The sequence below is a fragment of the Bos taurus genome, unplaced genomic scaffold (genome assembly GCF_002263795.3).
Source record: "Bos taurus isolate L1 Dominette 01449 registration number 42190680 breed Hereford unplaced genomic scaffold, ARS-UCD2.0 Leftover_ScbfJmS_2176, whole genome shotgun sequence".
Taxonomy (NCBI): domain Eukaryota; kingdom Metazoa; phylum Chordata; class Mammalia; order Artiodactyla; family Bovidae; genus Bos; species Bos taurus.
Genome location: NW_020191256.1, coordinates 27,253 through 48,934, shown reverse-complemented (window position 1 = coordinate 48,934; position 21,682 = coordinate 27,253). Strand labels below are relative to the sequence as shown.

The 21,682-nt window shown below is 69.6% G+C and overlaps 1 protein-coding gene across 1 annotated transcript; it reads right to left on the bottom strand.

Annotated features, from left to right (window-relative positions):
• Positions 1 to 9,385: 9,385 nt before the first annotated feature.
• Positions 9,386 to 21,361, bottom strand: LOC112445626 (hornerin-like). The gene is made up of 10 exons (XM_024989126.1): positions 21,030 to 21,361; positions 19,981 to 20,826; positions 18,274 to 19,588; positions 17,184 to 18,140; positions 15,782 to 16,738; positions 14,069 to 15,268; positions 12,889 to 13,936; positions 11,489 to 12,534; positions 9,869 to 11,137; positions 9,386 to 9,583 (listed from the first exon to the last, which is right to left on the bottom strand). Exons 1-10 carry the CDS (start codon positions 21,359 to 21,361, stop codon positions 9,386 to 9,388), a joined length of 9,168 nt encoding a protein of 3,055 aa, XP_024844894.1.
• Positions 21,362 to 21,682: the final 321 nt, after the last annotated feature.

Genomic DNA, 21,682 nt, shown 5'->3' with positions numbered 1-21,682 from the left:
TACTCGAGGATACTTTCTCGTTGACAAAGCTTTGTGACAGATAGAACGATATAGCATTTTACACTTAGAACAACCAGAGGCACATGAACATTTGTGACTCAGTTGATGACTCTTAAGACATGTTAGAGTAGGAGCAAAAACAAAAACTACTAGATATTTCATAGACTTTCCAGTATCACGGACCGTGAATTCCTGAGTCAGTTTTTTTGTATTGAAGCAGTTGCGGTTTGGCAGGTGCTGTCTTGAAGACCATTGAATAAAGAAAGCACCCCAAAATTAGCACTATTATCAAAATCACAAGGCTCACACTGACAAACAAGACATCAATCCAGAAGAACAAAAGACAATCTTCCAGTTTCGCTGAAGATGGAAAGATTTCTTTGAGCCTTTATTTCTGGGAGATGGGGTGGGCTGGACGGCAGGCAGGCTTTAGGGAAGGAGCTCAGGTATTGAGAATTGCATATGAAAAGAACAGCATTTCCGGGTTCCGAATCAAGTTTCTTGAAACCAACTATTGTCCGGTTCTATAGAAAATAATGGCCTCCTAGGTCAGGTCGTTACTTTCTTTTTCCGTAGCCATCGTTGGATCCTGAATTCTAGACAGGCTTGGATTGCCATCGGTGGCTGGATGGATTTTCTCTTTCACCGGGCGGCGGGGAAGCGACTCCCAGAAGCTCTCTGGACCGGGCGTGGGGGGCGGGGACTCACGGGAGCCGTAGAGTGAGGGGGACAACGCACAGGAGCGCGGCCGGGGGGGCGAAGCGAGGCGGCGAGGGTCGGGAAACGGGTCGTGGCGAGGTGATGGGGAGGGGAGTCAGTTAGTGCATCGGGACCCCACTGGGCTGGAAGGCACGGGGAGGCGGCGGGGCGGCGCGGGGCGGGGGTCGGGGCTCCTGGCGGGGGTGGGGAGGGCTTCCCGTTGCCTCTCGGGGGTGCCGTGGGGCTAGGAACGCCATTGCTGTGCGCTCATGGGGTCCCCCAAGGGTCGAAATCAGTGGGCGGGCGGAGGGATGGCAGGACGCACAGGTCAGAGGAACTGGGACTACGCGGAGGCAGGAACACGTAGTCAGCCCTGGTGGCAATCACATGGCGGTCGAGAAGGCTTAGTCGCCTTTGGGCTCAAGGCCTTGACCGCTCCCTTTGCTGAAGGTAGAGCCGCAGCGTTTCCCAAGCAGCCGAGTGTCGTGAATCCAATGGGCAGAACCTGAACATCATGGCCGGCTCCCAGCCTGCTTCTGGCACTTTGGAAGGCCAGCGTGCGTTGACCACCATGCTGGGATGGGAAGAGGAAGGGTCCACGAATTGACACTAGAAACTTAGTAAGGTGCATGGTTTCAAAACCCGGTGGCACGCCAGGCAAGCAACAGGAGGAGGCACCTGCTGCCCTTTCATGGCAGCTCATGTGCTGTCTGCTGAGGGGCCTTTCATGGGGACTGTGCAGTCACGTTTGTGTTGGAACGAATAATTAGAAAGTGTAATAACTTTAAATGATTGGTGGTTTGATTAAACAAAACAAAACCAAAAAACAAAAAAACCAGCCCAAGTTTTTTGCAAATTTAGGTCTTCATATTGAAGAGCCTTGGTTCTCATGGGACATTGTAACAAGAAATTGTGCGGTTTTTTTTTTTTTTTTTTTATTTGTTTTTTGTTTTTTCTTTTTTTTTAAAAAAGATTCCGAAAAATGAGGAAACAGGAAGCCAGAGGTGCCCTGTACGTTGGCGAAGGCCTTAGGAGGATCACTGGAAATGCTGCTGGTGCAGGGGGGGAAGGGGGCCAGATCGTGAGCACAAGAGCTGTGCAGCGCTTGTCTTTGATGGATAGTTCTTTGTAGAAAATACACCTCGGAGCCAAAATCTCCTAGATGTGTAAGAATTCCCCAAGACAAACTTGAGCTAAGCAATGCGTTTTTTCCCTTAGGAAATGTTGGTCTTCAGCGAATGTTCAAATCCAGCCTGTGTATTCGGCTAGACTCATGGTCTTCAGGCCGGATTCCCCCAAAAGGTCAAAGGCTCCGAAGCGACTGAACAAACAGTAAGTTTTCTCCTACCATTGTTCTCCTACATCTAGTTAAGATATACTTTAAGAGTATCCTAGGCAACAATACATGTAAGTAGCCATCACCCTAAACCAGTCATGTGTTACCAGATGTCTGTCGTTTATTTATTTGTTTGGGTAAGGAATTCGTTTGATATGGCTAGGGTCTTGTGCCGCTGAAAGTTTGCAGGACTCTGGACTGCAGTCTACATCATAATTGCTGACTCTTGGTTGAACTCTGCAGAATCCGGTTGGTGGGAGCTTTGTTAGTATCTTGTCTCAATTCCACGCAACTAAACAAAAACACACACAACAAAAACCACCCACAGAATACAAACAACATAAAAACACCAAGAACCCCAAACCCCAAAACAAAGAAACAAAGAAACAACAAACACCAAAAGCAAAAATCAAAAAAAAAATAAAACAAGAACACAACAGAAACAACTAACTTCCAAACAAACAAAAAAGACACAAAACAGAAAAACAAACAAGGCAAGCAAACCTCAACAAACCTTACCACAACACCTACAATCTCACCATCAAAGCACAAGAAAAAAACTCCAAAAACCACACAAAAACCAACAGACACCAACCCAGAAACTTATCAACGACATGAAAAAAAAAGGAAACCGCCCAGAACAACCTAACACAACAAAAACACCACACCAAAAGAACAACAAAAAAAAACAACAAAAATACACACTAGAGAAATCTCAAAAGACAAATCAGAATAAAGACAAAAAACACATATAAAGCAGAAACAGGGACAAAACGAACGAACCAAAAATGGAACATGTTAGCAGCAGTGTAACAGCAGGCTCACACGTTGGAAACCCGGCGCAAAAAACAGACAGCCAAACAAAACCAGCGGGGCGCCAAAAGTGAGAATGAGTAAGAGATAGGATGGAGTATGTAAGTGAAGAGAGTCAGCAAGGAGCAGAGTCAAGAGATAAAGAAGGAATGATAAAAGTGAGATATGAAGGGAGGATGACTAAGCTTGAGATCGATAGGTAAGTAGGGAGTGAGGAATAGAGAAAGTAAAAGAATGCAGTAAGAAGCATGGAATATAGTAGAAGGATGATAGAGTCGGATGAAAATAAAGTAGAGGAGATACGAGATGATAGGTGATGGTAGGAGATGGTAGGAATGGATAAGTAGGATGAAGGTAGGAAGTGTTTCTAAGATAACAAGGAAGAAATGATAGGTGATAGGAATGGCTCAAAGATGAGGGGATGTGGAGAGAATGTCGATGAATGATAAGGAGCTGCCCATGCCTGAACGCCTAGCCGGCCCCGTGGCGTCAGTTCACACAAAACAAAGCATCCTGTTCTCCTACCGGTGCCCCTGCCTGCGCGGACGGCTGCTCCGGCCTGTGCCGTCCGTAAGCCTCCCGTGGCGGCAGCCGAGCACTGCTCATCGTAGCCCGCGACTCTGCCCCTGCTACCTGTGCCAGTAGGCAGGAAAAAAATGAAAGGGCGCACGGGGCGGCTCCCCTCTGGCCCCACGTCCTAAGCGGCCGGCGGCTCGCCTCACGCACCACTAGCAGGAGCTACAAAAAAAGCGCCTCCGAGCGATCCCACACCGCTCTTCTCGCAGCCTCTGCCCCCCCCACCCCGCGTCTGCTCCTGTCTTAGCTTTAGATGCTCTCCCATCTGCTTATCCCTGGGAGGATAGTCCCACCCCCCCCTCATACGACTGCCTCTGTCTCCCCGCGTTCCCGGTCCCGCTCCCTCCTCCCGTTCCTGCCTATCTCCGCCTATTTTTTTTTATTTATTTTTCTTTTTTTATATTTTATTTTATTTTATTTTTTTTTTTTATATTTTTCCTTTCCCTTCCCGCTAGCGTCCACCTCTGGCGCGGCGGCCCCCCCGCTTCCTCCTTCTAGCCTAGGGCTGACATCCGCCCCATCGCGCCGGTGATCTCGGGTGCGGCCCCTTTCGCATCTGCGTCGCGAAGGGCGCCTGTGGCCTCCGTCCGTGGTGCCCTCCTTCTTGTCTTTCCGTTTGCTTGGATCTTAACTGCGAAATCCCCCCCTCCTCCCGATCTATTTCACTCCCACCAAAAGCACATTTTCCATGCCTGCGAGACTCATCCTCCTCCTCATTACTTCTGCCTCTCCTGCTTACGCCTCTCCCACTCGTACGCCTACGAAAAGCCCTCTCTACTTCCTCCAACCACCTGCTCCGTTGGGGCTAGTCCCGCCAGGTGGCGCCCGCGCCCGAGGCCCATCCGAGCGGCGCTCTCCCACGCGTGCGCCGACCCGCCCCCCGCCCTCACGTCGGCCCTCCGCCTGCGCTCCCGCCGTGCCGCCTCCATGCTAGCTCCCAACTGGCCCTCCTCACAGCCTCCCTGCCGCACGGTCCAGGCCTCCCGCCGACTCCGCCTGGCCCATCCTGAGCCGCTGCCCGGGCCGGCCCTCCCAGGCCGACTCCCGCCGGCCCTGCTCCCGTGCCACTCTGCCGGCACCTAGCCCCGTGGCTGCTCCCGTCCTCGCTCCCAGTGCCTAGCGACCTGCAATTGCTTCCCGGTGCTACTCCTGCCCTGACTCGTGCCTGCGCCTGCCTGCTGACCGTGGCTGCTCGGGCCCTGCTCCCCTGGCTCCTCCTGCCCTGCTCCCGTGTTTCTCCGGCCCCTCTACCGTGCCTGCCCGGCCGCTCCTGGCCAGTGCCCGCCCTGCTCCCCGTGCCTTCCTGCCTGACTCCAGTGCCTAGCGCACTAGCCCTGCTGACCGTGGCTGTTCGGAGCCTGCATCCCGTGTTTCTCAACGCGACCGTGCTCCGTGCCTGCCCGGACGCTGCTCGGGCCTGTGGCCCCGCCACTGCCCCGGTTGGCTGCCCGGCCCTGCCCCCCTGCCTGGGCCTGCCGTGCTACCCGAGGCTGGTCGTATCCGTGCTCCCGTGTTACTCCGTCTCCGGTGCGCGCGCTGCTCCCGTGCCGATCTCGCGTGCCCTGCTGCGCCGCGCCCTGTCCGTCCTGCTGCCCGTGGCCCCACCTGCTCTTTACTGCCTGTGCCGTGCGGGCGCCGGGCGGCCTCTCCCCTCTGGCCCGGTCCTAAGCGCCGCCCCGGGGGGAGGGGGGGGCTCACCTTGCCAACGCCCTCCGCCCCACCTTTAATCCCCCCGCGCGCGGTAAAAACAGAAGCGCCTAACACCAGATACGCAATTGCTCCACAAACCCGCCGCGGCCTCGTCTGCCCTCGTCTGCTGCTCGCCCGGCCTTCTCCGCACCTCCCCCCCCCCGCCGTCTGCCTCCTGTCTTAAGCTTTGTGCTCTCCCCCTGTGCTTCCCTGGGGCTTCCCCCCCCCCCCCTACTCGCTCTCTCTGTCCCCGCGTTCCCTTCCCGCTCCCCTTCCTCCCGTTCCTTGTCTCTACTTTCCCTTTCCTTCCCGCTGCGTCTCCCTCTGGCGCGCGGCCCCCCCCCGCTATCCTCCTTCTGCTGGCTGCTCCGCCCACCCTCGCGCCGGTGTCTCGGGTGCGGCCCCTTTCGCATCTTCGCGCGGGCGCCTGCGGGCCTCCGTCCGTGGGTGCCCCTTCTTGTCTTGCCGTTGGCTTGGTCTTCTGCGTCCCCCGCTCTCCGTCTCTTTTCTCCCCCGCTCCGCCTTTTCCTCCGCGAGTCTCCTCCCCTCTTACTTCTTAGGCCCTCTTGCTTCGCCTCTCCCTCGTCGCCTCGCCCTCTGTGCTTTCGCCTCCCCTGGCTCCGTTGGGGCTGGTCCACGGCCGGTGCGCCGCCGCCGGGCCTCCGGACGGCCTCCTCCCCCGCTGCGCCCGCCCGCCCGCCCGCCCTCCGCACGGCCCTCCGCCCTGGCGCTCCACCGTGCCCGCATCCTGCTGCCCCCATGGCCCTCCTCACCGCCCGTGCCGCCGGCCGGCCTCCGGCCCTCCGCTGGCCCTTGTCCCGACGCGCTGCGTCGGCCGCGAACTCCCCGCTCGCTGCCTTCCTGCCGCGCCGCCTCCGCCTCCGCCGGCCCTGCTCCCGTGCTCTGGCCGGCCCTGCTCCCGTGGCTGCCTTCCGCGTCCCGCTCCGTGCCTGCGGGCCTGCCCTGCTCCGTGGACTCCTGCCCTGACTGCCGTGCCTGCTGCCTGCCTGCTGCCGGTGGCTGCTCGGGCCCAATGCTCCCCTGCCGCTCCTCCGCCCTGCTCCCGAGTGTTTCATCCGGGCCCTGCCCTTAACCCCCGATGAGGGCCTGGCCCAGGCCCTAGAGACGCTGGCCACTCTTGGGCCTGTGGGCCACAGACCCCTGCTCCCGTGCTCTCCTGCCCCTGCTTCCCAGGGCCTAGCTTGCCTGCCTGCTGCCGTGGCTGTTCGGAAAGCCCTGCTCCCGTGTTTTCTCCGAGCCGTGCTCCGTGCCTGCCCGCGCTGCTCGGGCGCTGTGCCCGCCCTGCTCCGGTTGGCTGCCGGCCCTGCCGCCACTGCCCAGCGCCTGCCGTGCTCCGTGGCTGGCCGTTCCCTGGCTCCGTGTTCTCCTCCCGGTGGCTCCCGTGCCTGCGCGGCGCTGCTGCCCTGTAGCCTAGTGCCGGTCCTGCTCCCGTGGGCTGCGCCGACCCTGCTCTCGTGCCTGCAGCCTGCCCTCTCCTGTGCACGGGCGCCCGGGCGGCCTCCCCTCTGGCCCCCGGTCCTCGCGGCCCGGCGGGCCTCGGGCCTCGCCCTGCGGGCTCGCGCCTCGGCGTCCCCCCGGCCATTCGCGCGCTCTCCCCCCCCTCCCCCCGCGTCCCTGCCATCCTGTCTATGGCTATTGTGACCACTCCCCTCTGTCTTTCACCTGGGGCTGTCCCCCCCCCCCTACTCGCTCCTCCATGTACCCCGCGTTCACTTCCCGCCTCCCTTCCTCCCGTTCCTTGTCCTTCTTCCCTTTCCCTTCCCGCTGCGTCTCCCCTCTGGCGCGCGGCCCCCCCCGCCCTCCTTCGCCCTGGGGCTGCTCCCCCCTCGCGCCGGTGTCCGGGTCCGGCCGCTTTCGCTGTGTCGCGCCGGGCGCCTGCGGCCTCCGTACCGTGGTGCCCCCTTCTTGTACTTGCCGTTTGCTTGGTACTTCTGCGCCCCCCGCTCCTCCGTCTCTTTTCTCCCCCCCTTTTCCTCCTGCGCTTCTCCCATCCTCCTCTTCATCTTGCCCTCTCTGCTTCGCCATCTCCCTCGTACGCCTGCGGCCCTCTCTGCTTCGGCCCCCCTGGCTCCGTTGGTAAGGCTGGTCACCCGCCGGTGGCGCCCGCCCGGGCCCTCCGGCCGCCTCCTCCCCGCGCTGCCCGACCCCGCCCCCCGCCCTCCCCGGCCCTCCGCCTCGGCGCATCCGCCGTGCCAGCCTCCTGCTGCTCCCATGGCCATCTCTCCGTCTCTGTGCATCCGCCGTCCGGCCTACCTGTCCGCTCTCGTGTCTGGTCCCTTGTCCCGTCCCGCTGCTATTGCCCCAGGTCCTCCCGCCTGCTTCATCGTCTGGCCCTTTCGGTCCTGCTCGCTGCGCTTCCGCGTCCGGACCTCCGCCGTCTCACGCCTGGTCTTCTGCTTCTCCGTGCCTCTGTACCTTTGGTCCTGCTCCCTTGTTGGCTGCTCCCTGTCCCGCTTCCGCTGTTGCATCTGCGTTCTCTTTGTCTGCTCCTTGAGCTCTCCTGTGCTCCTCTCTCTTGTTTCGTATGCCTGTCGTCCTGCGCTTGCCTGTGCCCCTTGCCCTGCTGCCCTGGCTGCCAGGCTCGCCTCGTCCAGCCCTAGCTCCCGATAGTTTCTCCGAGCCCTCTTCCGTGCCGCCCGGCGCTGCTCTGGGCCTGTGCCCCCTGCTCCAAGCTCGTGCTCTCGCCCTGCTCCCAGGTGCCTGCGCCTGCCCTGCTGCCGTGGCTGTTCGAACTAACAAGGCCCTGCTCCCCGTGTTTCTCCGCGGCCGTGCTCCGTGCCGCCCGGCGCTGCTCCGGGGCCTGTGCCGCACGCTGCCTCCGGTGCTGCTCCGGCCCTCCCCCTGCCGTGCCTGCCGTGCTCCCGTGCGCTGGTCGATATTCCCTGCTCCCAGTGTATATCTCCTCGTGCTACCCGTTGCTGCGCGGCGCTGCTACCGTGCCTGTCCGTCCCGTGCATCCCGTGGCTGCGGCCCGCCCTGCCTCTCGTGCCTAGCGCCTCGCCCTGCTCCTGTTTCCGGGCGCGGGGCGGCCTTCCCCTCTGGCCCCCGGTCCTGCGGCCGGCCGGCTGGCCCTCCCGCCCCTGCCGGGCTCGTGCCTGCCGGGCGCCCCCGGCTCTTCTCAGCGCCATCCCCCCCCCCCCCCCGCGTCTGCCTCCTAGTCTTGCTTTGATGGCTCTCCCATCATGCTTCCCTGGGAGGCTTCCCCCCCCCCCTCTCTCGGCTCTCTTGTCCCCGCGTTCCCTTATGTCCTTCCCGCTCCCCTTCCTCCGTTCTTGTCTTCTTCCTTTCCCTTCCCGCTGCGGTCTCACTTGGCGCCGGCCGCCCCCGCTCCTCCTTCTGCCTGGGCTGCTCCGCCCCGTCGCGCAGTGTCTCGGGTGCGGCCCTTGTCGCTCTTCGCGGCGGGCCTAAAAACAAGCGGACATCCGTCCGATGGTAGGCCCCTTCTATTGTCTATGACGCTGGACTTCAGAGTCTATCATGCACATACCCACCCCGCTCCTACCGATCCATCTTTCTCCCCAAGGCCTTTTCCCTCCTCGCGCTCTCCTTACCTCCTACTTCTTACTACTGCCCAATCTCTGCTTCAGCCCTCTCGCTCGCCTCCGTCGTCGCCTCGGCCCTCTCTCCCTTCGCCTCCCTGGCTCCGTTGGCTGGTCCCACGGCCGGTTGGAGCCTGCCCGGGCCCATCAGAACACACACAAGACACAGAACGACACACCAAAACGGCCCTCCCCCGCGCTGCGCCGCCCCGCCCACCCCCCGCCCTCCGCCGGCCCATCCGCCTGGCGCTCCCCGCCGTGCCGCCTCCAGCAGCTCCCCTGGCCCTCTCCGCCGTGCCCACGCCCGGCCTCCCGCCGCTCCTGGCCCTATGGTCCCGGCCGCTGCCGCCGCCCGCCTCCGCCGCTCCGTAGGCCTTTTCCTGGCCGCTAGCGCCGGCCCGCCTCCCGCGCTCCGGCCGGACCCATGCTCCGAGTGCCTACTGCCGGAACCCATGCATCCCAGTGGACTGCTACCCGTCCCGCTCCCGTGCCTGCGCCGCCCTCGCAACCGTGGCTCTCCTGGGCCTGCTGCCGAAGTGCCTGCCCCTCGCCCTGCTGCCGTGGCTGGCTCGGCCCTGCTCCCTGGCTCCTCCTGCCCTGCTACCCCGTGTTTCTCCGTGCCCTGCTCCGTGGCCCTGCCCGGAACGTGCTCACTGGGGCCTGGTGCCCGCCCTGCTCCCGTGGCTCTCCTGCCCTGCTCCCGTGCCTGCGCCTAGCCCTGCTGCCGTGGCTGTTCGGGCCCTGCTCCCGTGTTTCTCCGGCCGTGCTCCGTGCCTGCCCGGCGCTGCTCCGGGGCCTGTGCCCGCCCTGCTCCGGTGGCTGCTCCGGCCCTGCCCCCCTGCCCGCGCCTGCCGTGCTCCCGTGGCTGGTCGTTCCCTGCTCCCGTGTTTCTCCTCCGGTGCTCCCGTGCCTGCGCGGCGCTGCTCCCGTGCCTGTGCCGTCCGTGCTCCCGTGGCTGCGCCGGCCCTGCTCTCGTGCCTGCGCCTGCCCTGCTCCTGTGCCGGGCGCCGGGGCGGCCTTCCCCTCTGGCCCCCGGTCCTGCGGCCGGCGGCTCGGCCTCCGCCCCTGCGGGCTCGCGCCTCCGGCGTCCCCCGGCTCTTCTCGCGCCTCTCCCCCCCCCCCCCGGCGTCTGCCTCCTGTCTTGCTTTGTGCTCTCCCCTCTGCTTTCCCTGGGGGCTGTCCCCCCCCCTCTCGCTCTCTCTGTCCCCGCGTTCCCTTCCCGCTCCCCTTCCTCCCGTTCCTTGTCCTTCTTCCCTTTCCCTTCCCGCTGCGTCTCCCTCTGGCGCGCGGCCCCCCCCGCTTCCTCCTTCTGCCTGGGCTGCTCCGCCCCCCTCGCGCCGGTGTCTCGGGTGCGGCCCCTTTCGCTCTTCGCGCGGGCGCCTGCGGCCTCCGTCCGTGGTGCCCCTTCTTGTCTTGCCGTTTGCTTGGTCTTCCGCGTCCCCCCGCTCCTCCGTCTCTTTTCTCCCCCGCCTTTTCCTCCTGCGCTCTCCTCCTCCTCTTCTTCTTGCCCTCTCTGCTTCGCCTCTCCCTCGTCGCCTCGGCCCTCTCTCCTTCGCCTCCCCTGGCTCCGTTGGGGCTGGTCCCCGGCCGGTGGCGCCCGCCCCGGGCCCTCCGGCGGCCCTCCTCCCCGCGCTGCGCCGCCCCGCCCCCGCCCTCCGCCGGCCCTCCGCCTGGCGCTCCGCCGTGCCGCCTCCTGCTGCTCCCCTGGCCCTCCTCCCGCCCGTGCCCCGGCCGGCCTCCCGCCGCTCCGCTGGCCCTTGTCCCGCCGCTGCGCCGCCCGGCCTCCCGCCGCTCCGCTGGCCCTTGTCCTGCCGCTGCGCCGGCCGGCCTCCCGCCGCTCCGCCGGCCCTGCTCCCGTGCCTCTGCCGGCCCTGCTCCCGTGGCTGCTCCCGTCCCGCTCCCGTGCCTGCGCCTGCCCTGCTCCCGTGGCTCTCCTGCCCTGCTGCCGTGCCTGCGCCTGCCCTGCTGCCGTGGCTGCTCGGCCCTGCTCCCCTGGCTCCTCCTGCCCTGCTCCCGTGTTTCTCCGGCCCTGCTCCGTGCCTGCCCGGCGCTGCTCCTGGGCCTGTGCCCGCCCTGCTCCCGTGGCTCTCCTGCCCTGCTCCCGTGCCTGCGCCTGCCCTGCTGCCGTGGCTGTTCGGGCCCTGCTCCCGTGTTTCTCCGGCCGTGCTCCGTGCCTGCCCGGCGCTGCTCCGGGGCCTGTGCCCGCCCTGCTCCGGTGGCTGCTCCGGCCCTGCCCCCTGCCCGCGCCTGCCGTGCTCCCGTGGCTGGTCGTTCCCTGCTCCCGTGTTTCTCCTCCGGTGCTCCCGTGCCTGCGCGGCGCTGCTCCCGTGCCTGTGCCGTCCGTGCTCCCGTGGCTGCGCCGGCCCTGCTCTCGTGCCTGCGCCTGCCCTGCTCCTGTGCCGGGCGCCGGGGCGGCCTTCCCCTCTGGCCCCCGGTCCTGCGGCCGGCGGCTCGGCCTCCGCCCCTGCGGGCTCGCGCCTCCGGCGTCCCCCGGCTCTTCTCGCGCCTCTCCCCCCCCCCCCGGCGTCTGCCTCCTGTCTTGCTTTGTGCTCTCCCCTCTGCTTTCCCTGGGGGCTGTCCCCCCCCCCTCTCGCTCTCTCTGTCCCCGCGTTCCCTTCCCGCTCCCCTTCCTCCCGTTCCTTGTCCTTCTTCCCTTTCCCTTCCCGCTGCGTCTCCCTCTGGCGCGCGGCCCCCCCCGCTTCCTCCTTCTGCCTGGGCTGCTCCGCCCCCTCGCGCCGGTGTCTCGGGTGCGGCCCCTTTCGCTCTTCGCGCGGGCGCCTGCGGCCTCCGTCCGTGGTGCCCCTTCTTGTCTTGCCGTTTGCTTGGTCTTCCGCGTCCCCCCGCTCCTCCGTCTCTTTTCTCCCCCGCCTTTTCCTCCTGCGCTCTCCTCCTCCTCTTCTTCTTGCCCTCTCTGCTTCGCCTCTCCCTCGTCGCCTCGGCCCTCTCTCCTTCGCCTCCCCTGGCTCCGTTGGGGCTGGTCCCCGGCCGGTGGCGCCCGCCCCGGGCCCTCCGGCGGCCCTCCTCCCCGCGCTGCGCCGCCCCGCCCCCGCCCTCCGCCGGCCCTCCGCCTGGCGCTCCGCCGTGCCGCCTCCTGCTGCTCCCCTGGCCCTCCTCCCGCCCGTGCCCCGGCCGGCCTCCCGCCGCTCCGCTGGCCCTTGTCCCGCCGCTGCGCCGCCCGGCCTCCCGCCGCTCCGCTGGCCCTTGTCCTGCCGCTGCGCCGGCCGGCCTCCCGCCGCTCCGCCGGCCCTGCTCCCGTGCCTCTGCCGGCCCTGCTCCCGTGGCTGCTCCCGTCCCGCTCCCGTGCCTGCGCCTGCCCTGCTCCCGTGGCTCTCCTGCCCTGCTGCCGTGCCTGCGCCTGCCCTGCTGCCGTGGCTGCTCGGCCCTGCTCCCCTGGCTCCTCCTGCCCTGCTCCCGTGTTTCTCCGGCCCTGCTCCGTGCCTGCCCGGCGCTGCTCCTGGGCCTGTGCCCGCCCTGCTCCCGTGGCTCTCCTGCCCTGCTCCCGTGCCTGCGCCTGCCCTGCTGCCGTGGCTGTTCGGGCCCTGCTCCCGTGTTTCTCCGGCCGTGCTCCGTGCCTGCCCGGCGCTGCTCCGGGGCCTGTGCCCGCCCTGCTCCGGTGGCTGCTCCGGCCCTGCCCCCTGCCCGCGCCTGCCGTGCTCCCGTGGCTGGTCGTTCCCTGCTCCCGTGTTTCTCCTCCGGTGCTCCCGTGCCTGCGCGGCGCTGCTCCCGTGCCTGTGCCGTCCGTGCTCCCGTGGCTGCGCCGGCCCTGCTCTCGTGCCTGCGCCTGCCCTGCTCCTGTGCCGGGCGCCGGGGCGGCCTTCCCCTCTGGCCCCGGTCCTGCGGCCGGCGGCTCGGCCTCCGCCCCTGCGGGCTCGCGCCTCCGGCGTCCCCCGGCTCTTCTCGCGCCTCTCCCCCCCCCCCCCGGCGTCTGCCTCCTGTCTTGCTTTGTGCTCTCCCCTCTGCTTTCCCTGGGGGCTGTCCCCCCCCCCTCTCGCTCTCTCTGTCCCCGCGTTCCCTTCCCGCTCCCCTTCCTCCCGTTCCTTGTCCTTCTTCCCTTTCCCTTCCCGCTGCGTCTCCCTCTGGCGCGCGGCCCCCCCCCGCTTCCTCCTTCTGCCTGGGCTGCTCCGCCCCCTCGCGCCGGTGTCTCGGGTGCGGCCCCTTTCGCTCTTCGCGCGGGCGCCTGCGGCCTCCGTCCGTGGTGCCCCCTTCTTGTCTTGCCGTTTGCTTGGTCTTCCGCGTCCCCCCGCTCCTCCGTCTCTTTTCTCCCCCGCCTTTTCCTCCTGCGCTCTCCTCCTCCTCTTCTTCTTGCCCTCTCTGCTTCGCCTCTCCCTCGTCGCCTCGGCCCTCTCTCCTTCGCCTCCCCTGGCTCCGTTGGGGCTGGTCCCCGGCCGGTGGCGCCCGCCCCGGGCCCTCCGGCGGCCCTCCTCCCCGCGCTGCGCCGCCCCGCCCCCGCCCTCCGCCGGCCCTCCGCCTGGCGCTCCGCCGTGCCGCCTCCTGCTGCTCCCCTGGCCCTCCTCCCGCCCGTGCCCCGGCCGGCCTCCCGCCGCTCCGCTGGCCCTTGTCCCGCCGCTGCGCCGCCCGGCCTCCCGCCGCTCCGCTGGCCCTTGTCCTGCCGCTGCGCCGGCCGGCCTCCCGCCGCTCCGCCGGCCCTGCTCCCGTGCCTCTGCCGGCCCTGCTCCCGTGGCTGCTCCCGTCCCGCTCCCGTGCCTGCGCCTGCCCTGCTCCCGTGGCTCTCCTGCCCTGCTGCCGTGCCTGCGCCTGCCCTGCTGCCGTGGCTGCTCCGGCCCTGCTCCCCTGGCTCCTCCTGCCCTGCTCCCGTGTTTCTCCGGCCCTGCTCCGTGCCTGCCCGGCGCTGCTCCTGGGCCTGTGCCCGCCCTGCTCCCGTGGCTCTCCTGCCCTGCTCCCGTGCCTGCGCCTGCCCTGCTGCCGTGGCTGTTCGGGCCCTGCTCCCGTGTTTCTCCGGCCGTGCTCCGTGCCTGCCCGGCGCTGCTCCGGGGCCTGTGCCCGCCCTGCTCCGGTGGCTGCTCCGGCCCTGCCCCCCTGCCCGCGCCTGCCGTGCTCCCGTGGCTGGTCGTTCCCTGCTCCCGTGTTTCTCCTCCGGTGCTCCCGTGCCTGCGCGGCGCTGCTCCCGTGCCTGTGCCGTCCGTGCTCCCGTGGCTGCGCCGGCCCTGCTCTCGTGCCTGCGCCTGCCCTGCTCCTGTGCCGGGCGCCGGGGCGGCCTTCCCCTCTGGCCCCGGTCCTGCGGCCGGCGGCTCGGCCTCCGCCCCTGCGGGCTCGCGCCTCCGGCGTCCCCCCGGCTCTTCTCGCGCCTCTCCCCCCCCCCCCCGGCGTCTGCCTCCTGTCTTGCTTTGTGCTCTCCCCTCTGCTTTCCCTGGGGGCTGTCCCCCCCCCCTCTCGCTCTCTCTGTCCCCGCGTTCCCTTCCCGCTCCCCTTCCTCCCGTTCCTTGTCCTTCTTCCCTTTCCCTTCCCGCTGCGTCTCCCTCTGGCGCGCGGCCCCCCCCGCTTCCTCCTTCTGCCTGGGCTGCTCCGCCCCCTCGCGCCGGTGTCTCGGGTGCGGCCCCTTTCGCTCTTCGCGCGGGCGCCTGCGGCCTCCGTCCGTGGTGCCCCCTTCTTGTCTTGCCGTTTGCTTGGTCTTCCGCGTCCCCCCGCTCCTCCGTCTCTTTTCTCCCCCGCCTTTTCCTCCTGCGCTCTCCTCCTCCTCTTCTTCTTGCCCTCTCTGCTTCGCCTCTCCCTCGTCGCCTCGGCCCTCTCTCCTTCGCCTCCCCTGGCTCCGTTGGGGCTGGTCCCCGGCCGGTGGCGCCCGCCCCGGGCCCTCCGGCGGCCCTCCTCCCCGCGCTGCGCCGCCCCGCCCCCGCCCTCCGCCGGCCCTCCGCCTGGCGCTCCGCCGTGCCGCCTCCTGCTGCTCCCCTGGCCCTCCTCCCGCCCGTGCCCCGGCCGGCCTCCCGCCGCTCCGCTGGCCCTTGTCCCGCCGCTGCGCCGCCCGGCCTCCCGCCGCTCCGCTGGCCCTTGTCCTGCCGCTGCGCCGGCCGGCCTCCCGCCGCTCCGCCGGCCCTGCTCCCGTGCCTCTGCCGGCCCTGCTCCCGTGGCTGCTCCCGTCCCGCTCCCGTGCCTGCGCCTGCCCTGCTCCCGTGGCTCTCCTGCCCTGCTGCCGTGCCTGCGCCTGCCCTGCTGCCGTGGCTGCTCGGGCCCTGCTCCCCTGGCTCCTCCTGCCCTGCTCCCGTGTTTCTCCGGCCCTGCTCCGTGCCTGCCCGGCGCTGCTCCTGGGCCTGTGCCCGCCCTGCTCCCGTGGCTCTCCTGCCCTGCTCCCGTGCCTGCGCCTGCCCTGCTGCCGTGGCTGTTCGGGCCCTGCTCCCGTGTTTCTCCGGCCGTGCTCCGTGCCTGCCCGGCGCTGCTCCGGGGCCTGTGCCCGCCCTGCTCCGGTGGCTGCTCCGGCCCTGCCCCCTGCCCGCGCCTGCCGTGCTCCCGTGGCTGGTCGTTCCCTGCTCCCGTGTTTCTCCTCCGGTGCTCCCGTGCCTGCGCGGCGCTGCTCCCGTGCCTGTGCCGTCCGTGCTCCCGTGGCTGCGCCGGCCCTGCTCTCGTGCCTGCGCCTGCCCTGCTCCTGTGCCGGGCGCCGGGGCGGCCTTCCCCTCTGGCCCCGGTCCTGCGGCCGGCGGCTCGGCCTCCGCCCCTGCGGGCTCGCGCCTCCGGCGTCCCCCGGCTCTTCTCGCGCCTCTCCCCCCCCCCCCGGCGTCTGCCTCCTGTCTTGCTTTGTGCTCTCCCCTCTGCTTTCCCTGGGGGCTGTCCCCCCCCCCTCTCGCTCTCTCTGTCCCCGCGTTCCCTTCCCGCTCCCCTTCCTCCCGTTCCTTGTCCTTCTTCCCTTTCCCTTCCCGCTGCGTCTCCCTCTGGCGCGCGGCCCCCCCCCGCTTCCTCCTTCTGCCTGGGCTGCTCCGCCCCCTCGCGCCGGTGTCTCGGGTGCGGCCCCTTTCGCTCTTCGCGCGGGCGCCTGCGGCCTCCGTCCGTGGTGCCCCCTTCTTGTCTTGCCGTTTGCTTGGTCTTCCGCGTCCCCCCGCTCCTCCGTCTCTTTTCTCCCCCGCCTTTTCCTCCTGCGCTCTCCTCCTCCTCTTCTTCTTGCCCTCTCTGCTTCGCCTCTCCCTCGTCGCCTCGGCCCTCTCTCCTTCGCCTCCCCTGGCTCCGTTGGGGCTGGTCCCCGGCCGGTGGCGCCCGCCCCGGGCCCTCCGGCGGCCCTCCTCCCCGCGCTGCGCCGCCCCGCCCCCGCCCTCCGCCGGCCCTCCGCCTGGCGCTCCGCCGTGCCGCCTCCTGCTGCTCCCCTGGCCCTCCTCCCGCCCGTGCCCCGGCCGGCCTCCCGCCGCTCCGCTGGCCCTTGTCCCGCCGCTGCGCCGCCCGGCCTCCCGCCGCTCCGCTGGCCCTTGTCCTGCCGCTGCGCCGGCCGGCCTCCCGCCGCTCCGCCGGCCCTGCTCCCGTGCCTCTGCCGGCCCTGCTCCCGTGGCTGCTCCCGTCCCGCTCCCGTGCCTGCGCCTGCCCTGCTCCCGTGGCTCTCCTGCCCTGCTGCCGTGCCTGCGCCTGCCCTGCTGCCGTGGCTGCTCGGGCCCTGCTCCCCTGGCTCCTCCTGCCCTGCTCCCGTGTTTCTCCGGCCCTGCTCCGTGCCTGCCCGGCGCTGCTCCTGGGCCTGTGCCCGCCCTGCTCCCGTGGCTCTCCTGCCCTGCTCCCGTGCCTGCGCCTGCCCTGCTGCCGTGGCTGTTCGGGCCCTGCTCCCGTGTTTCTCCGGCCGTGCTCCGTGCCTGCCCGGCGCTGCTCCGGGGCCTGTGCCCGCCCTGCTCCGGTGGCTGCTCCGGCCCTGCCCCCTGCCCGCGCCTGCCGTGCTCCCGTGGCTGGTCGTTCCCTGCTCCCGTGTTTCTCCTCCGGTGCTCCCGTGCCTGCGCGGCGCTGCTCCCGTGCCTGTGCCGTCCGTGCTCCCGTGGCTGCGCCGGCCCTGCTCTCGTGCCTGCGCCTGCCCTGCTCCTGTGCCGGGCGCCGGGGCGGCCTTCCCCTCTGGCCCCCGGTCCTGCGGCCGGCGGCTCGGCCTCCGCCCCTGCGGGCTCGCGCCTCCGGCGTCCCCCGGCTCTTCTCGCGCCTCTCCCCCCCCCCCCCGGCGTCTGCCTCCTGTCTTGCTTTGTGCTCTCCCCTCTGCTTTCCCTGGGGGCTGTCCCCCCCCCCTCTCGCTCTCTCTGTCCCCGCGTTCCCTTCCCGCTCCCCTTCCTCCCGTTCCTTGTCCTTCTTCCCTTTCCCTTCCCGCTGCGTCTCCCTCTGGCGCGCGGCCCCCCCCCGCTTCCTCCTTCTGCCTGGGCTGCTCCGCCCCCCTCGCGCCGGTGTCTCGGGTGCGGCCCCTTTCGCTCTTCGCGCGGGCGCCTGCGGCCTCCGTCCGTGGTGCCCCTTCTTGTCTTGCCGTTTGCTTGGTCTTCCGCGTCCCCCCGCTCCTCCGTCTCTTTTCTCCCCCGCCTTTTCCTCCTGCGCTCTCCTCCTCCTCTTCTTCTTGCCCTCTCTGCTTCGCCTCTCCCTCGTCGCCTCGGCCCTCTCTCCTTCGCCTCCCCTGGCTCCGTTGGGGCTGGTCCCCGGCCGGTGGCGCCCGCCCCGGGCCCTCCGGCGGCCCTCCTCCCCGCGCTGCGCCGCCCCGCCCCCGCCCTCCGCCGGCCCTCCGCCTGGCGCTCCGCCGTGCCGCCTCCTGCTGCTCCCCTGGCCCTCCTCCCGCCCGTGCCCCGGCCGGCCTCCCGCCGCTCCGCTGGCCCTTGTCCCGCCGCTGCGCCGCCCGGCCTCCCGCCGCTCCGCTGGCCCTTGTCCTGCCGCTGCGCCGGCCGGCCTCCCGCCGCTCCGCCGGCCCTGCTCCCGTGCCTCTGCCGGCCCTGCTCCCGTGGCTGCTCCCGTCCCGCTCCCGTGCCTGCGCCTGCCCTGCTCCCGTGGCTCTCCTGCCCTGCTGCCGTGCCTGCGCCTGCCCTGCTGCCGTGGCTGCTCGGGCCCTGCTCCCCTGGCTCCTCCTGCCCTGCTCCCGTGTTTCTCCGGCCCTGCTCCGTGCCTGCCCGGCGCTGCTCCTGGGCCTGTGCCCGCCCTGCTCCCGTGGCTCTCCTGCCCTGCTCCCGTGCCTGCGCCTGCCCTGCTGCCGTGGCTGTTCGGGCCCTGCTCCCGTGTTTCTCCGGCCGTGCTCCGTGCCTGCCCGGCGCTGCTCCGGGGCCTGTGCCCGCCCTGCTCCGGTGGCTGCTCCGGCCCTGCCCCCTGCCCGCGCCTGCCGTGCTCCCGTGGCTGGTCGTTCCCTGCTCCCGTGTTTCTCCTCCGGTGCTCCCGTGCCTGCGCGGCGCTGCTCCCGTGCCTGTGCCGTCCGTGCTCCCGTGGCTGCGCCGGCCCTGCTCTCGTGCCTGCGCCTGCCCTGCTCCTGTGCCGGGCGCCGGGGCGGCCTTCCCCTCTGGCCCCCGGTCCTGCGGCCGGCGGCTCGGCCTCCGCCCCTGCGGGCTCGCGCCTCCGGCGTCCCCCCGGCTCTTCTCGCGCCTCTCCCCCCCCCCCCCCGGCGTCTGCCTCCTGTCTTGCTTTGTGCTCTCCCCTCTGCTTTCCCTGGGGGCTGTCCCCCCCCCCTCTCGCTCTCTCTGTCCCCGCGTTCCCTTCCCGCTCCCCTTCCTCCCGTTCCTTGTCCTTCTTCCCTTTCCCTTCCCGCTGCGTCTCCCTCTGGCGCGCGGCCCCCCCCCGCTTCCTCCTTCTGCCTGGGCTGCTCCGCCCCCCTCGCGCCGGTGTCTCGGGTGCGGCCCCTTTCGCTCTTCGCGCGGGCGCCTGCGGCCTCCGTCCGTGGTGCCCCCTTCTTGTCTTGCCGTTTGCTTGGTCTTCCGCGTCCCCCCGCTCCTCCGTCTCTTTTCTCCCCCGCCTTTTCCTCCTGCGCTCTCCTCCTCCTCTTCTTCTTGCCCTCTCTGCTTCGCCTCTCCCTCGTCGCCTCGGCCCTCTCTCCTTCGCCTCCCCTGGCTCCGTTGGGGCTGGTCCCCGGCCGGTGGCGCCCGCCCCGGGCCCTCCGGCGGCCCTCCTCCCCGCGCTGCGCCGCCCCGCCCCCGCCCTCCGCCGGCCCTCCGCCTGGCGCTCCGCCGTGCCGCCTCCTGCTGCTCCCCTGGCCCTCCTCCCGCCCGTGCCCCGGCCGGCCTCCCGCCGCTCCGCTGGCCCTTGTCCCGCCGCTGCGCCGCCCGGCCTCCCGCCGCTCCGCTGGCCCTTGTCCTGCCGCTGCGCCGGCCGGCCTCCCGCCGCTCCGCCGGCCCTGCTCCCGTGCCTCTGCCGGCCCTGCTCCCGTGGCTGCTCCCGTCCCGCTCCCGTGCCTGCGCCTGCCCTGCTCCCGTGGCTCTCCTGCCCTGCTGCCGTGCCTGCGCCTGCCCTGCTGCCGTGGCTGCTCGGGCCCTGCTCCCCTGGCTCCTCCTGCCCTGCTCCCGTGTTTCTCCGGCCCTGCTCCGTGCCTGCCCGGCGCTGCTCCTGGGCCTGTGCCCGCCCTGCTCCCGTGGCTCTCCTGCCCTGCTCCCGTGCCTGCGCCTGCCCTGCTGCCGTGGCTGTTCGGGCCCTGCTCCCGTGTTTCTCCGGCCGTGCTCCGTGCCTGCCCGGCGCTGCTCCGGGGCCTGTGCCCGCCCTGCTCCGGTGGCTGCTCCGGCCCTGCCCCCTGCCCGCGCCTGCCGTGCTCCCGTGGCTGGTCGTTCCCTGCTCCCGTGTTTCTCCTCCGGTGCTCCCGTGCCTGCGCGGCGCTGCTCCCGTGCCTGTGCCGTCCGTGCTCCCGTGGCTGCGCCGGCCCTGCTCTCGTGCCTGCGCCTGCCCTGCTCCTGTGCCGGGCGCCGGGGCGGCCTTCCCCTCTGGCCCCCGGTCCTGCGGCCGGCGGCTCGGCCTCCGCCCCTGCGGGCTCGCGCCTCCGGCGTCCCCCCGGCTCTTCTCGCGCCTCTCCCCCCCCCCCCCGGCGTCTGCCTCCTGTCTTGCTTTGTGCTCTCCCCTCTGCTTTCCCTGGGGGCTGTCCCCCCCCCCTCTCGCTCTCTCTGTCCCCGCGTTCCCTTCCCGCTCCCCTTCCTCCCGTTCCTTGTCCTTCTTCCCTTTCCCTTCCCGCTGCGTCTCCCTCTGGCGCGCGGCCCCCCCCCGCTTCCTCCTTCTGCCTGGGCTGCTCCGCCCCCCTCGCGCCGGTGTCTCGGGTGCGGCCCCTTTCGCTCTTCGCGCGGGCGCCTGCGGCCTCCGTCCGTGGTGCCCCCTTCTTGTCTTGCCGTTTGCTTGGTCTTCCGCGTCCCCCCGCTCCTCCGTCTCTTTTCTCCCCCGCCTTTTCCTCCTGCGCTCTCCTCCTACTCTTCTTCTTGCCCTCTCTGCTTCGCCTCTCCCCGTCGCCTCGGCCCTTCTCCTTCGCCTCCCTGGCTCCGTTGGGGCTGGTCCCCGGCCGGTGGCGCCCGCCCGGGCCCTCCGGCGGCCTCCTCCCCGCGCTGCGCCGCCCCGCCCCCGCCCTCCGCCGGCCCTCCGCCTGCGCTCCGCCGTGCCGCCTCCTGCTGCTCCCCTGGCCCTCCTCCGCCCGTGCCCCGGCCGGCCTCCCGCCGCTCCGCTGGCCCTTGTCCCGCCGCTGCGCCGCCCGGCCTCACGCCGCTCCGCCGGCCCTGCTCCCGTGCCTCTGCCGGCCCTGCTCCCGTGGCTGCTCCCGTCCCGCTCCCGTGCCTGCGCCTGCCCTGCTCCCGTGGCTCTCCTGCCCTGCTGCCGTGCCTGCGCCTGCCCTGCTGCCGTGGCTGCTCGGGCCCTGCTCCCCTGGCTCCTCCTGCCCTGCTCCCGTGTTTCTCCGGCCCTGCTCCGTGCCTGCCCGGCGCTGCTCCTGGGCCTGTGCCCGCCCTGCTCCCGTGGCTCTCCTGCCCTGCTCCCGTGCCTGCGCCTGCCCTGCTGCCGTGGCTGTTCGGGCCCTGCTCCCGTGTTTCTCCGGCCGTGCTCCGTGCCTGCCCGGCGCTGCTCCGGGGCCTGTGCCCGCCCTGCTCCGGTGGCTGCTCCGGCCCTGCCCCCTGCCCGCGCCTGCCGTGCTCCCGTGGCTGGTCGTTCCCTGCTCCCGTGTTTCTCCTCCGGTGCTCCCGTGCCTGCGCGGCGCTGCTCCCGTGCCTGTGCCGTCCGTGCTCCCGTGGCTGCGCCGGCCCTGCTCTCGTGCCTGCGCCTGCCCTGCTCCTGTGCCGGGCGCCGGGGCGGCCTTCCCCTCTGGCCCCCGGTCCTGCGGCCGGCGGCTCGGCCTCCGCCCCTGCGGGCTCGCGCCTCCGGCGTCCCCCCGGCTCTTCTCGCGCCTCTCCCCCCCCCCCCCCGGCGTCTGCCTCCTGTCTTGCTTTGTGCTCTCCCCTCTGCTTTCCCTGGGGGCTGTCCCCCCCCCCTCTCGCTCTCTCTGTCCCGCGTTCCCTTCCCGCTCCCCTTCCTCCCGTTCCTTGTCCTTCTTCCCTTTCCCTTCCCGCTGCGTCTCCCTCTGGCGCGCGGCCCCCCCCGCTTCCTCCTTCTGCCTGGGCTGCTCCGCCCCCTCGCGCCGGTGTCTCGGGTGCGGCCCCTTTCGCTCTTCGCGCGGGCGCCTGCGGCCTCCGTCCGTGGTGCCCCTTCTTGTCTTGCCGTTTGCTTGGTCTTCCGCGTCCCCCCGCTCCTCCGTCTCTTTTCTCCCCGACTTTTCCTCCTGCGCTCTCCTCCTCCTCTTCTTCTTGCCCTCTCTGCTTCGCCTCTCCATCGTCGCCTCGGCCCTCTCTCCTTCGCCTCCCTGGCTCCGTTGGGGCTGGTCCCCGGCAGGTGGCGACCGAACAGGGACCTCAGGAGGCGATACTCAAAGAGCTGAGCAGACACGAACCACGCAATCAGCAGGCAATAAGCATGGAGCTCAGCAGTGACGAATCATGCTGCTCAACTGGCAATAATCAAGCACGTGACCAGGCAGGAATCACGCAGCTCAGCTGGCAATTGTCAAGCAGATGAGCCGACAGGAATCAGCAGCCAGCGGCAATAGTCATGCAGATGGAGCCGGCCAGGAATCACGCAGCTCAGCAGGCCTGAT

Coding starts and splice junctions, on each gene's coding strand:
- LOC112445626 (XM_024989126.1), bottom strand. CDS start 21,361: ATGGAGAGGCGAAGCAGAGAGGGCAAGAAGAAGAGGAGGAGGAGAGCG. Junction 16,739..17,183: donor GGAGAGGCGAAGCAGAGAGG/GCAAGAAGAAGA, acceptor GCGAGCCCGCAG/GGGCGGAGGCCGAGCCGCCG. Junction 11,138..11,488: donor CGCGGAAGACCAAGCAAACG/GCAAGACAAGAA, acceptor GCGAGCCCGCAG/GGGCGGAGGCCGAGCCGCCG.